Raw genomic sequence first — 14,765 nt, forward strand, 5'->3', positions numbered from 1 at the left:
AGTTTTATAAGAAAAAGTGAGAACCCAACACTATCATATCAAGAAATATTTTCAGTCGATATGAATACTTGAACATAGACATTCTTGAGAAAGATAAGAGACACTGGATTCCCTAAATATTCTTATGAGCCTAATAATATATCTCATACAAAATAACATGTAAACTTTGTTACGCAATTTCATTTGTTAATGATTTCAGATTGAATTGTATTTAGAACATATCTGATCACTTTCTTCAATATCATATATATATATATATATATATATATTATCATATATATATATATATATATATATATATATATATATATATATATATATATATTATCATATATATATATATATATATATATATATATATATATATATATAAAATTTGAATTCATATGTTTCTGGACTTTTTCTCATATTCAGTTGGGCTTTTACCTAGATATTTCTTCTTTGTTACTTTCAAGTTCTTATAGGGTAATATATCAATGTCTCAATCACTGTTTTGAATAACTTTACATCACGAATGAATATCATAGTTTGTGAAATGTGACACTGAAATTCAAAGAATTTGATCTCACTTTGTAAAAGATTCCTCAGATACTGCCAGAATCCATTTTGCCATACATCACATTATGTTTGTATATATATCACACAATTACTGAGAACTTAACTTACCCTTTGCTGGAGAATAGACACCCTGACTTGAAGTGATGGAATATTGCTGATATCACCAGCAACCGAGTTAGATCCTGAGTCTCTTCGTCCGTGACTTCCAACGCTGCCTGGAGTATCAGGATTCTCCACACTACCCGGTGACGGAAGGGACATCGTGGGTGAGTCCAAAGAGGTAGGAGTTAAGTCCAAACCACTACCCGCAAACGATAAGCCAGGTGACAAAAGAGGGGACGGGTGAGATTGTGGTTGCTGTTGAGATTGTCCATTTTGAACTTGAACTTGGATTTGTAATTGTTGCAACTGCGGTTGTTGTTGTTGCATTTGTTGTTGAAGTTGTTGCATTTGCTGTTGTTGTTGGGACTGTTGTTGTTGTTGTTGTTGTTGCTGATGCGTTTGTGAATGAGAAATGTGCAGTGCAAGTTCCGCTCGCTCTTTCGGAATATTGTGATAACCGTTCGAGTTGTTAGTTGTAGTCGTGGTATTGTCCTGAAACATTTTCGTGAAATGAGAAGGTGCTGCATAGTTTCGCGACGTGTCAAATACTCTGGATAGAACATTTTGGCAGTGCTCCGGAAAAGCTTGAACAGATGGTTCGATGGCATTTGGAATTGGAGGAGGTTCAGGTGGGGAAGCAAGAGGATCGTGCTCAGGAGGAATTCTTTGCAAAAATAAGTCTGCTGCATCGGTAAGACTTTCCAACAGAGCATGATCCGAAGGGCTAGAGAATGTTAGCGTTGCTGTGAACTGTAGCGGATCCGCTGAAGTAATGTCCATCATGGGATCCGAACTATCTCCTATACCGTCGAACCTCTGAGTATCGTTAAACCTTTGTAGATAACCACCACCACCTAAACCATTTCCACCCCCTCCACCCCCAATAATATGGACCGGCGGTAGAGGGTCGCTGGAGGTCGGAAGTTGGTCCGGGTCATATTTAATCCGAACTCCATTTTCAAAATTTGGCGACCCTCCTTGGTCCCGCGGCTCTGGATGTGGAGGTAATTTTGGCGTATACGCCGTATCGTCTAACTCATTTGTTAGTCCATAGGATGCATTTTGTAGAATTTGGTATTGCTTGGGACTCCGTAGTGTATCATAGGTTTGATGTCCTTGTCCAGTATCACATTCCATAGGCATCGGTGCCATGTAGTTATTCTTGAGGGACTCATAGAACGGAGGAAGCGAGCCTGTTGGAGGGCTACTAGGTCCATAATTCTGTCTTCCTCCACCCATACCACCCCCTCCCCCTGGCTGTAAACCCATACCCCCACCACCACCACCTCCTCCGTATCCAGACGAATGTGTGGACATTGAAGACGCTGAGGACGAAGGAGGATTGTTTGTTGAACCACTTCCAGCAGACGAAGACGATGAAGACGACGATGATGAGGACGATGAGGACGAGGTCGTAGTATTTGAAGAAGTAGTGATGGGAACCGTTTTCCCACTTTGTTTGGCTTCCTCCTGAACATCAGGCTTTCTACTGTTCTTTGGTATGTGATAATCTATTGGTGCTTCCTGAACAGGTTCCATTTCCCTAGATTGGTGTACAGGAGGAAATGGACGTCCTCCTGGGGGCCCTAGTTCCTTGGACGGTGTCGATGGCGTTCTCTGTATGACAGAAACTTGCTGACAACGAACCACAGGTTTTGGTGGAGGAGGTAAAACCGCTGGTTTTGGTGGAGCTGGCACTGAAATGTACTCCTTCCGCTCTGCTCGAGTTGGGATATGCCATCTGCTGCCGTAAGGGACATCTCCTCCAAGAATGGATGAAATAAATCGACGTGGAGGTGATGGAGCCACTTCAGCCTGTTTCGGACTTGGTGTTTCATTGTTTGATGGTGAACTGGACCTGTTACTCTCTGGAGTAAGTGGTCTGGAGAACTTCTCATCATCTTTGCTTTTATCTGAAAGATAGAAGAAAACACCACATTATAGCAAGTTATCATGTATCAAAAATAATTAATAATTGTCTACAATAAATGCATAAATAAGTAATTTAAGACATTTCTTACGCAATGGTTAATCAATGATAAAAATCGTACAAAATATTTAAGAAGTAACACTTTTTTAATTTCTTTCCTTGTTGATTTTGGTCAATTACATCAAAAGTTGAGAGAATATGTTATATTCTATATCATATTGTTTTTGTTTCCGTAATTGTCCGATTTTCTTAAGTCAATACTGCAAATATTGGACTGTTAATCCATTTATGCAATGTTTTATTCTTATAAATACCCTCTCCAGACTTCCCTCTTGAAGAAATAACGAAGAGGATAGAGCGAAAACATTAAGATAGTTTTAATATCCTCAACTCAGTGGAAAAAAGTAAGTAAGCTTACTCAACTTCTAGATGGCAGCACCAGTATTTTGATACCATGCATAGTATGTAAAGCATGTGTTTACTTTGTGGAAAGTCATTATTTTTTGTTTTAAAAAATCGTTCAAATTAGTATCTTCTAGTTCAGTTCATACATTTTGGCCACTGACATTGCTCGGTTGAGATATGCTACAAATAAGCTGTGTGGTTAATTTTAATCATTATGCTATTTTTAATGTTTTTTTTTTTTTTTTGAAAAAGAAGATAAACCTGTACATATTTCAGTCTTTTTCTTTTATTTTATTAGCTCCCTACAGAAAGGGAAATGAGACGTATACCACAATTAGTTCATTGTGCAAACTTTTTGATAAAGAGGTAATTTGCTACGCTGTTGATTACAAATGCCATCTAAGAATCATTATGAGTTGCAAGGCGTCTGAGTAAATAAACACCAAGAATACATTTTAAGTACAAAATGTTAGGTTACAAAAGATGATATTTGTCTTAATATAGTCTAATGTTATTTCTGACCATGGACGTTATTTTTTTTTAATTAACAATAACAGTAGTAACTGAATGTATACATATGAAAACTGTGCTTTCAATAGTATCTAAATAGTGAGTAATATTACGAGTACTACAATAATGACACGAAAAGACATTTTTCGAGGAAATTCTATATAAGGATTGTCGCACTGTGCTAAACTTTTTGGGGGAAGGGGAAGGTGATTAATTGCTATTTTTCGTGCTTAATTAAAAAAAATACAAAATGACGAACTAATTTGATATTTCTGTGAGACTTCGGTCTGTCATTTTATTTCCTGTAAATTACTCGTGAGAAAAGTGTGAATCAAATATAAAAATAGTTACATCAATTATTTTTGTGTATCATAGGGTCGTGACTCTTAATAACCTCCAATGAAAAAAAAAAAAAAAAAAAAAAACAGATCTCTTATGGGGCCCATGTGACAATAAGAATATTTTTTCCAATTGGAAGAAAAACTAATAAAACTACGCAAAAAAAAATGTTAGACAAATGCTTTTATACTAATTGAAGCTTTGTATCCCATTTCTTCACCGCACACATACATGCAAAAATCAGTTGTCAAAAATAATCAGAAAGAACACTACAAAATTCAAAAATAGGCTTCGATATCTTAGTCAGAAACTTCAGTTATGTGAGAAATTAATGTTTTGTTAAATCAATGGAAGAATTTATTACTTGTATTTTAAGATTTAGTTAATTTCTCTTCCATATGTAAGGTTAGTTTAATGTACATTCAAATATTTTCACTATTTTGTTATTTTTCATGTGCAAACTATGATAAACTCTGTGATTGTTTACGTAAACAAGAAGAACTATTATAGGGAATTAAAATTCGAATATATAATATTTAGTGTAGTCTATATTTGACAAGTTTTCTTAAGAGTGGGAGGGAATTTCAGTAACCTCCCGTTTGGATTTTAAAAGTCTAAATATTTCATCCTACCTGAGACCACAGTTCTGCTAATACAATCGATTACGTCAGTTTTTTTTCTGTCCCGGTAGAAATTTTACATTATTATTATTATTATTATTATTATTATTATTATTATTATTATTATTATTATTATTATTATTATTATTATAGCACTTGAGATAGTTAAGTGTCAAACAACAATAAACCTCCAAGATGTATTTTGTTGTAAGGTAGATGTTCATTGAGGTAAGGTGGAAAAAAATAAATAAAAGAAAACCAGTTTTTTTACTACATCAATGTAACCTCCCCATCCCTACCCAAGTGGTTACTTCACAGTATAAATAGTAGCACCTGCATTATTGTAGTGTTGATGTTGAATACTACTACATATACATGCACACCCATTCAAAGAATTCAATAGCATTCAGACCGTGTACAGTGTATACCGTCTATAGTGTATTTGAAGATTAACGAAATGGTTAGGCTCGCATTGTTGATGCCATGTTAGAAGAACAGTGCCAATAGAATTTGACTTGTGAACTGATTTTATGCGTATTTTTATCAGGTGCTTTCACACATATCTAATATAGACAATTGTAATTTTTATATGTAGAAAAGTATAATTGTTCTTTTGCCAATTGGGCTGTATAGTTGCTAAAGTGTGGCTTCCAAATAGGGAAGGTGGGATATTAAATACAAAGAAATTTTTGAAGAAATCTAGAGAGATACATTTACATTAACAATATTTTATATACAAAAGCCTTTAGAAAGTAATAAAGATACAGTATATTAGTGGTAGAATAATTAGTTTACATTGTGGTACATTATCTCTTTCTGTGAAAAGAAATTCCATTTTAAAATGTAAAGATAGTAATGAAAAAAGTTACTGTCATTTTCAGCTCTGATTTTCAAAATGAAGTAATATGAACAACATGGACTAATATGAACTACCACTCCTCCTCCTCCTCCTACTTCTACTACTACTACTCATACTACTCATACTACTACTACTACTACTACTACTACTACTACTACCAATAATAATAATAATAATAATAATAATAATAATAATAATAATAATAATAATAATAATAATAATAATAATAATAATAATAATAATAATAATAATAATAATTTTCGCTTTAAAAATGCTAGTATTTTGCAGGTTGAACTCTGTATGGAAGATTCTTGCTTATAAATTTTTCATACAAATGTCTTAAATTAGAGTTTTATTCGAATTTTTTTCCTGTAGTTCGGCATATACTCTGAGGAGGCATTCTGCAATCTTAACTTTGCACTTTATGCCAAGTATCTAAACGAGTAATAATAATAATAAATAATAAAATACGATGTAGAGGATATATAGACTATGCTTTCAACTTGTAGGCCAAGTAATTCATAGCGCCAGCCTAATTAACCCAGACTATGGCATTGTTTTGATTAAAACCCTATCCGCTCGTTGAATGCAATACATTAACACTTAACAATCAAAATCAAGTATTCATGAAAACACAACTAGTTCTTTTAATAGCAAAGAAAAAGAAATGAAATTTTTAAGAATTAACTGTGTTGTATATTGATGACCTGTCGTCCTTAAAAGGGCGTGATGTTTGAGTTTGAATGTCATTCATTGACTCTTTCCATCGTCATTTGCAAACAAATGCATTAAAATAAAAGAGACTTTGACCTCTATTTATGTTTGCTTCACAACTTATTTATTTATGCAAATTATACGCAATAAGAAGACACGGTTTGTAGAACTTCAGGTGGTGGGTTACACATGGACGATATGCAAGCAATAAAAGTTTAAGAAAGTGCAAGCAAAGACTTGAGGATGAAACTTTTTTTAGTTTCAAATTATCAGATGAATTTGTATTAGTAACATTCAAGAATAATGTATTAGAAAAAAGTACCTAAAATATAAAACATATCTTACAAAAGAGAAGCATATTTTGAGCATATTTTGTGGTGATTGAGGAAAAGTGTAATGAAGAGTGATTCATCAAACGCTACATGTGAAGGTTAGAACTTTGATTACATAGTTGATTGGCTTTTATGTACATCTTTTATCAACAGATGAGAATAATTCACCAAACATTTTGTGTAAAGCTTAGAACTTTGCTTGCATAGTTAATTGATTTTTATTTACATCCCTTGTCAGCAGATAAGAAGAGTTCATCAAACGTTTCATGTGAAGAATAATTTTGATTGCCTAGTTGATTGATTTGTATATACGTCCTTATTAGCAGATGAGAAAGGACCATTAAACGTTTCAGGCAAAGTAAAGAACTTTGATTACATGGCTGATTTATTTGCATTTACGACTTCTATCATCAGTGAGACTATATACCACAAAATCTTCAGTTTAAAGTGGGATCTGAGTCAATGTAGTTTTTTTATGCTTTCCCCACTGAGAATCGAACCCGAAACTTCGAACACCAAACCACAAATAGTCATTTTGCAATAGGGACTCACTCGGGCTTTCACGGCCTCAGGCTCCGATCCTCAATACGAGTAGGCCTTCTTCCAGAAAATTTTTGCTCGAGGGAGGATTGTAAAAGTCAAAATGTACGGGACTGTACTGTAACACTGTTTGCTAAAGGATGAGCCCTGCACAATATGAAATTACAGTTTGTCTTAGCTCCGGGTTGGGGAGCAGTTGATCTACCCTGGCAAACAAATCCCCTCCGGAAGTATGCCTGGTAGAAACAATAAATGAGGGGTTGCGATCAATAATCTCAATAAGGCTCACGCTTATTAATTTCATTGCGATTTGGTTACTAAGGGCACGGACTCGCAATCCTCAAATGAGGACCGCACTCATTTACTGAACCCAAGAGTTTGGTTCGCGAGTTGGGACATTTCTAGTATGAAGCAGAATGAATTAATAATAATAATAATAACGTTGGAAATGTGGATATGAAGAAAGATTGAATGAATCCAATGAAGAAATATAAGCAAAAGTTGGGTAACAGTATTAGAGGAAAAGAAATTGGCTACTGTACTATTAGAGAAGTAAGTGGTTTATAAAAAGATATGGAGAGAGTATGATAAAGGAAAAGAACGTAAGGTTAATGGATGATATTTAAAGAGGACTCTTATCCCAAAATAATCATAAGGAATGCAGAGGACTGTTGAGTACGAAAGCTTGTAAATATCTTACAGCTAAAACGTTTAACATTTTATAAGTATCTCCATGTAATTCTTCTAAAATGAATTACCAGCATAGGCAAACCCAGATTTTTTGGATCACAGGTGTATCAGATTCAAGATGCCAGTGTTTGCGATTCTAATTTTCATTATCATCAAAGGCAGACACGTAAGTATAAAACATCTAAACTACTGGGTTAAATTCAAAAATTTCAAGGCAGAGTTACAAAAGATTTCACACTCACTTTTTAAACACAGTATGTTTCAAAGAAACTTCTTTTGCAAGGAGGGGTAGGTTAATCAGGATGCCATCCATGTATTTTTTACTTCATACACATGTCAAAATATAAACTTATTATGATTGAGAGTACATGCAATCTACATTATTAATTAATAATAGAAATTTGGAATTACAACTTGTAACTTTGATATTATTATGTAAGTGAATGGTATTTCGTCACAATTCAATGTATATTTACTTTTGCCAAGTTAAAAAGTTTACTTTAGAAAAAAAAATGCAAAATTACGAGCAAGTCTGACACAGGGGAAAGACGTAAAATGTTTTAACAAGTGCAGGAAAGGAAAATTAACGCTTGATGGTTGGATGACCAGAAAAAAAAAATACCCCCTCTGGCACTGTCACGACCGACGATTTCTTTCTGCTAATGTTTGTGACTATTCCTGTGCAGCGTTAGGCTATATTCGTTTCTCTGTTCACTGATCTGACAGGTGTCGAGGGGGGAAGTACAGAAATTAACGGGTCAACGGCATAAGTCTCCCCCCGCTCCTCTGTATCTTCATGCTTCAGTGGGTTAGTTCAGGAAATGTATTTTGTAATATGGATGGTAGCACCACATAAATACATATATACTAAATTTGGCAACGTGGCAATGTGTATATATAAGTTAGTATTTGTACTTCAGTAACTATATTTATACAGGAATCCCAGTTTTTTTTTTTTTTTTTTTTTGTTACCGCAATGACAGAAGAGCCAGAATCTTGTCAGCTGATTCGAGTAACTGAAATCACCACTACAGGTGGTTTTTACCTCACATATTCACTGACCTACAAAATTCACGTATCTTTATAATAATAATAATAATAATAATAATAATAATAATAATAATAATAATAATAATAATAATAATAATAATAATAATAATAATAATAATAATAATAATAATAATAATATGGATTTATTTTAACCCAAGTCAGGCGTTCTGATTTTTTTAAAGGTTAACTACACACTACATTTCATCTATTCTAATTTATCTATTGTAATGATCTATCCTAATTAAAAGACGATACAAATAGATAGATAGATATAAATATTCTTGCAACAGGTGACCTACGCTGTATTTTATGTCACTGGCTATGAGTACGAATAATCTGATTTGCACATTTTGTAACTTCCCTAATTTTGGTTGGTTTATCAGGGTGACTCTCAGCATTATCGTCACCCTTCCTCCTCAAGCAAAAGAAACAAATATATCTGTAAAAGTGGAATGTGTCATTTGGAAATTGAGAGTAATGCCATCAAAATGACAAATGCTTACTTCTACTGTGTACTTGCAATCGAGAGACCTGCATTAAAGTAGCTATCTTAGAGATCAAAGTTTAACACTGGATGCAAACAATCTACCAGATGGAATAAGTGTGGTGGAAAAATAATGGAAGTTATTAAGCAAAAACATGTAAAGTTAATGCGCAGCATAAAGAATACAGGAGTAGAGATGTGGAAAAGTATGCAATGCCAAATCTATCATTCATTGCCAAAGACTGATTTGTAATGTTGTAGAGCAATTTCATCAAACATTCTCAAGTGGGTCGTTTCCCAATGTAATGGATGTATATTAAAAAATTCAGAGTTAGGGTCATCCATAAGCGCAGAAAACACAAATTGCTGCATGCATGATTATTTCGAACACGAGGATCATGGAGCTGGTGGTCTCTTGCACTTCCAACTTCCCGACGACGTATTGCGTGTTTACTGTTGACAAGGCTTACTTTATGCCTACATTGGACCTAGTTTTAAGTCCGAGCATATACAGGAATTATTTTGAAAGCATGTCTAGGAATTATGCCCTGTGGGGAATCTCTTAAGCATCCATTGTACATTTCTGAAGTATTTGTGACTTCCTTTACACCAATAGGGACGGCCACTCCGCGTTTCCCCTTCGAAATAACACGTGTGGTTTTCACGCTTTTGAACTGCTCTAGCTCTGAAACTATGTAATTTTCCACGCAAGCCAATATGATTTTTTATCCGCGTTCAGCAGCAAATTTTACGAAGAGCAGGATTTTGAAACTTTAGCAGGTATATTACAGTATAATTTAGGATCATTATTTGACCAATAATTTAGATGACTGAAGAAAATCAAAGGAACACTTTCGTTTTGCAATTGAAAGATGCTGAATTCGAAATCCTGACCCGCTACATTGACTTAATATTTTTCGTTAGTAAAATCAGTCAATTTTGAAATGACACCTTTCTAAACACCCTGGTCAACTTCTAAAGGCGCTCAATTTTTTTCAACGAATTTTCACACTAACTGATGGTGTTAGACAATATGAAAATACATTTTTTTCAGGAAACAATGATAATCATTTTGAACCTGATGGAAAAGAAAATGAACTACATATTCTACTGTAAATAGATTATTTTCCTCGTTATTTTTTTTTAAATAGAGAATAACCCAAGGATGTTATAAATAGAGGGTCTGCCCATATGTATCGTCATCTTATTAAATCGATGAAGCCAAAAAACAACCGAGCATCGGCACGTCTGATTGGCTACTCTCGTTTCCACCATAGTCTGATTGGCTACTTTCGTTTCCGCCATGATTGTTGGCTCAAAACATTGCAATCCCATTGGGCGGAGTGGGCAGAGTAGGGGTGGCGAAACTGTGACGTATGGCTTCAAGATTTTGTTGTAAGGACACATCCTCTATTTTATAAGATCCTTGGAATAATCATTTTAAAAAATATCAAAAGCAGTGCTCTTAAAAAGTACACTAAATTAGAAAAAATAGAACCAAGACTATAATGAATCCTTCCAATATTTGAATAATGGACCCTTCGAATAATGTATTTTTCTAATATTTGAATAATGGATTCTTAGAATATTCGAATAACAGATTCTTAGAATATTAGAATAAAGGTTTTTCCAAATAATAAATTCTTCAAATATTTGAATATAGATTCTGTACAATCATTCGAATAAAAGTAGAAAAAAATATTTGAATAACGAATATGTATATGAATAATTTTAACCGTACTATCATACCCTAGTTACTACTATTCACGAAATCATTTGAATGTAAGAATTTTCGTGTTCGCACCTATGTTCTTCCACAGTGTGTAACATCATGGATAATATATGCACACAGTCAAAACTATTAGAAAGGAGAGAGGACTGTTAATAATAAATGATTCTCAAAAACATTTATGCGTCAAGGTTCGTTTCACGTTTGTCCAGAAAGAAAGAAAAAAAGGAAAGATTTACGAGCTCCAATAATATTATAGAGGAGACAATCCTTCTCCAATCCAGGTTTTCGTTACATTCGCAGAAGGACTTAGTATACCGTACCATTCACAAACGCCTTGCCTTTCCGCTTCTGTGAACATTGACCAGTAAAACTGAAGGAAAGATGCCTCTTCTAGATAAGGAAAACCCACGCTGGCCTTTACATTTGAAGAAGGGCAGGGGGTGGACAAGGCTCGGCTACGAGAAACAATAAAAGAAAAGGAAACACAAGGAACAACTGGACGAAGGAAAGGGTTTTATTTTGCTTTGGAAGAGTGCTCTTTTGTATTTACACGTTTACAGCAGTTGCTTTTTCTTCGAATGGTCACGGGATTTTAGTCCCATAAAGTCCAATTGGAGACAAAACCAACAGGAGCGTTCGAAAATACTAGTGTAGCAAACCATGGTCAAGAGTTTTCGAAATACAGTGCTAGGGCTCCAGCCATGGCTTCTTTGTATGTAAATGGTTGTTAACATCTATGTCATTTGTATGGAAGATTCGAATTCGATTACCGGTGAAAGTATTCGTAGCTCGGATTCAACGCTAAATTGTAGGATAGTGTAGTGGAGAACAGCCTTGCATGATGATCTGTGCATCAGCCAACCACGCCGGATTTCAAACCCTCGGTTGTGGTTGGGAATCCACTTTATATAGTAGGGGCCGTTCTTCATAACTTTGGTTTTCCAAAGCACAAAAACTCAAACTAAATTGTAGAAGCAAACCTTTCGTGATGCTGACATAGAACATTAAACTACAATAAACTAAAACTTTATTCCCTAAACTAAAGTTATCAGTGAAGATAGTAAATAATTTAATAACATTTTACACCTCTGAAAATGTATTCTCATTCCCCCTCCCCCCACACCTCATTGTATTCTCATTTCAATAAATACTTTTCTTCAAGTAAGTATTTTTTAACAAGCTTTTTAACTTTTCTTAAAACAAGAGTGCAGGGAGCCGCATGGCATGATACGTAGCAGTTTCTAGACCTGTCCGTTTTGCTAGAATCTTGCTCAGGGTACGGGTGTCCTTCCATAATTCATTATTATTCATTTCTTATCGTCTCAATGAAGCTAAAGAGTAGAACCTTGGGATATACCGGTATCAGTTTACAGATATTTATTTTCGTGAATATTTTACTAGAAATTGAAATGAAATGAAATGTTTACATTTAACGCCCTACGTTTAAGCCCTTTAGGCTAAGGAAGACGATGATTAAAGCAAGTGAATGATGATGGAATAATTGGTGGAATGAAAAAGTGGGAGGAAATAGAAGTACCCCGAGAAAACACATGGGCACGATATTGTCCACCAAACTTATCTGGCCGGGGATCGGACCAGGAACCCCACGCAACAGAGGTAAGTGCTCTACCACTGAGCCACCTTACCCTCCTAATATTTTACTAGATATAGACATTTGTTTGTCTACTACCAATATTCTTATCATATAGCATAAGGCGGGCCACATATACGTTCAACAATGAAGGAATCTATATTATCCTCAAATGTGCACGTTCTGGGAATGCTGTATTACATGAAGGCTTGATGAAAAAATGTTATCCTATGATTTTAGTCTGGGTTTGCATTTACAGTTTGTTACAGGACTATAACATTTTTCTGGTTAATATTAATTATGTAAAGAAAAAAGGTGATTATTTGATGTCCTTCTCCGAAGTTTTCCTCAGCAACTTGTATACACTACACGTAAACGTCTTTTTCTGGAAATATATTTAGTGAATAGGGGCGTGGAGCATCAGAAATCAAACAAAGCATGACGAAGCATTACAAAAGAAAAAAGAGAAAAAGTTCAAAGTCAAATGAATGGAAGTAAAGCCAATTACGGCTGCGTTGATAAATTTCCGTTGCCTGTTCCTTTCACTGTCATCTTTCCCCGCCCCGTTACAATGCCTTCCAGGGCAGAAGCTCGAGGGCTTAAGCGTTCTTCATCTCATTATTTTCATTTCATTGCGCATAGTTAAGTATTATCCTGTGTATATTCGTTCACTTGTGTTTTCCAAAGATGGAGGTGATAGAGTACACTTATTGAGCAGCTTTTGTGACTTTGACTTTTCATTTATTTGCATAAACACACACATACAGCATAAATCTTTTATACTATTTCATTATACATTTCCAACAACATGACAGATACTTTGTAAGCAAGAAAATGGTATGCAGGATCTAAACGAAATACTTCATATGCATTGATTTAAACCTTCACTCATGAGTACTACATTGATCTTTTTCTTGTAAAGTTGGAAATTCTGTTTGAGCAAACTATAGCATGAACAGATGGTTTCTCGATAACTTTTTCTTTTAGGGCAATGCCAAGGTCAAACAATACCTTTCCTTCCAAGAAAATATCTTGTGACCGTCACACTTTGAGGTCGTAAATACTAAAATCCTTCGTTCTCAAACTGCAACGGTGACTAAAGAGTTGGCCACCTTTTCCCCCTTCCCAGCCCTCAATCTTCACAAAATATCCAAATATAGAAAGAAACCATTCTACTGTACATTGGGGTCAAACAACAAAATAAGAGGCTACCCTACCACACCACCTGTGGTGCATCAACAGTTAAATCCTGTCAGGAAAGTGTTGTTAATGGTAGTAAAAATCTGGAAAACCAGAAGTAGCATAAGGAAACGGAGTGCTATACAAATTTGTATCTTTTTTGGCGAAGGGAGGCAAATGTATGCAGAATATTTCTTAAAATATCGCGTGAGTCTTGAACCAGCAATATGGAAGATTGTGTACGTAAATTAATATATGGGATGTGATGCAATCTTATACAATATATATATATATATATATATATATATATATATATATATATATATATATATATATATACAAAAGCTAAAGTCTATAAAGTCTATATGCATATTTGTTCGCTATATAAATCGACACTATGTCTCCGCCTGAAATGAATTTTAGAACATGCTTAGTACTTGACTCGGACCCAGTTTTTATCATGTAACTTATGTCAAAAACAGAGCATCTCACAAGTAAATCATACACAATATATTTGCACACTTAGGTCCTTCTGGAATTCCAACTTCTCTTATAAATTTCATGAAAAATAGAGCAAAACAAACTCTCTTCTCCCCTTTCTGTTCCTTGGTATTAACTATATGGTTGCTATGCTTGTACAAGTCAACTTGCGAACCAATACAAATAAAAACTCCCCGTACGTCAAGCAGCCCGGACAGCGACATAAGTAACAAAGAAACTAGTCTGGCTTATATTCTATACAATAGATTTTTTCAGATATGTTCTTAATGTTTAGATCCAAAACCACCTAGGAGGTCTTTTTAAGACAACGACAGCTCATTATATTCACTAGCTAAAGAAATCTGGAAGACCTGATTTGTTTTAGTTTGAGAGCAAGTGCAGGGATTATTATTAAAGAATGTGATTTCTCGGTAGATCTGTCTTGAAATCTGTCTTATTTTCTCAACACAATCCGCTTATGTATTATTCTTGAAATAAAAGAAACTTCTTTGACGTTTTGACAACTCTTCTTAAAGTTTTGACTAAATCCCTATTGCTTTCACTAATACTTCTACACTCGGGCTTCGGAAATATGATCTTCCATTGAAAATATTTTTGCATTTTTCGTGTCTCGTGTAAATACTATCCAA

At 34.6% G+C, this 14,765-nt stretch overlaps 1 protein-coding gene across 1 annotated transcript in view; it reads right to left on the bottom strand.

Moving 5' to 3' along the window:
• Positions 1 to 14,765, bottom strand: part of LOC145680747 (uncharacterized) — a 63,742-nt gene that overhangs the window by 10,893 nt on the left and 38,084 nt on the right. The window contains exon 2 of the mRNA XM_081751718.1: positions 667 to 2,573. Within this exon, the coding sequence (XP_081607844.1) occupies positions 667 to 2,573 (1,907 nt within the window). The remainder of the gene's footprint in view (positions 1 to 666; positions 2,574 to 14,765) is intronic.

The sequence above is a fragment of the Thermobia domestica genome, chromosome 3 (assembly GCF_964235325.1).
Source record: "Thermobia domestica chromosome 3, izTheDome1.hap1.1, whole genome shotgun sequence".
NCBI classification, from domain to species: Eukaryota; Metazoa; Arthropoda; class Insecta; order Zygentoma; family Lepismatidae; genus Thermobia; species Thermobia domestica.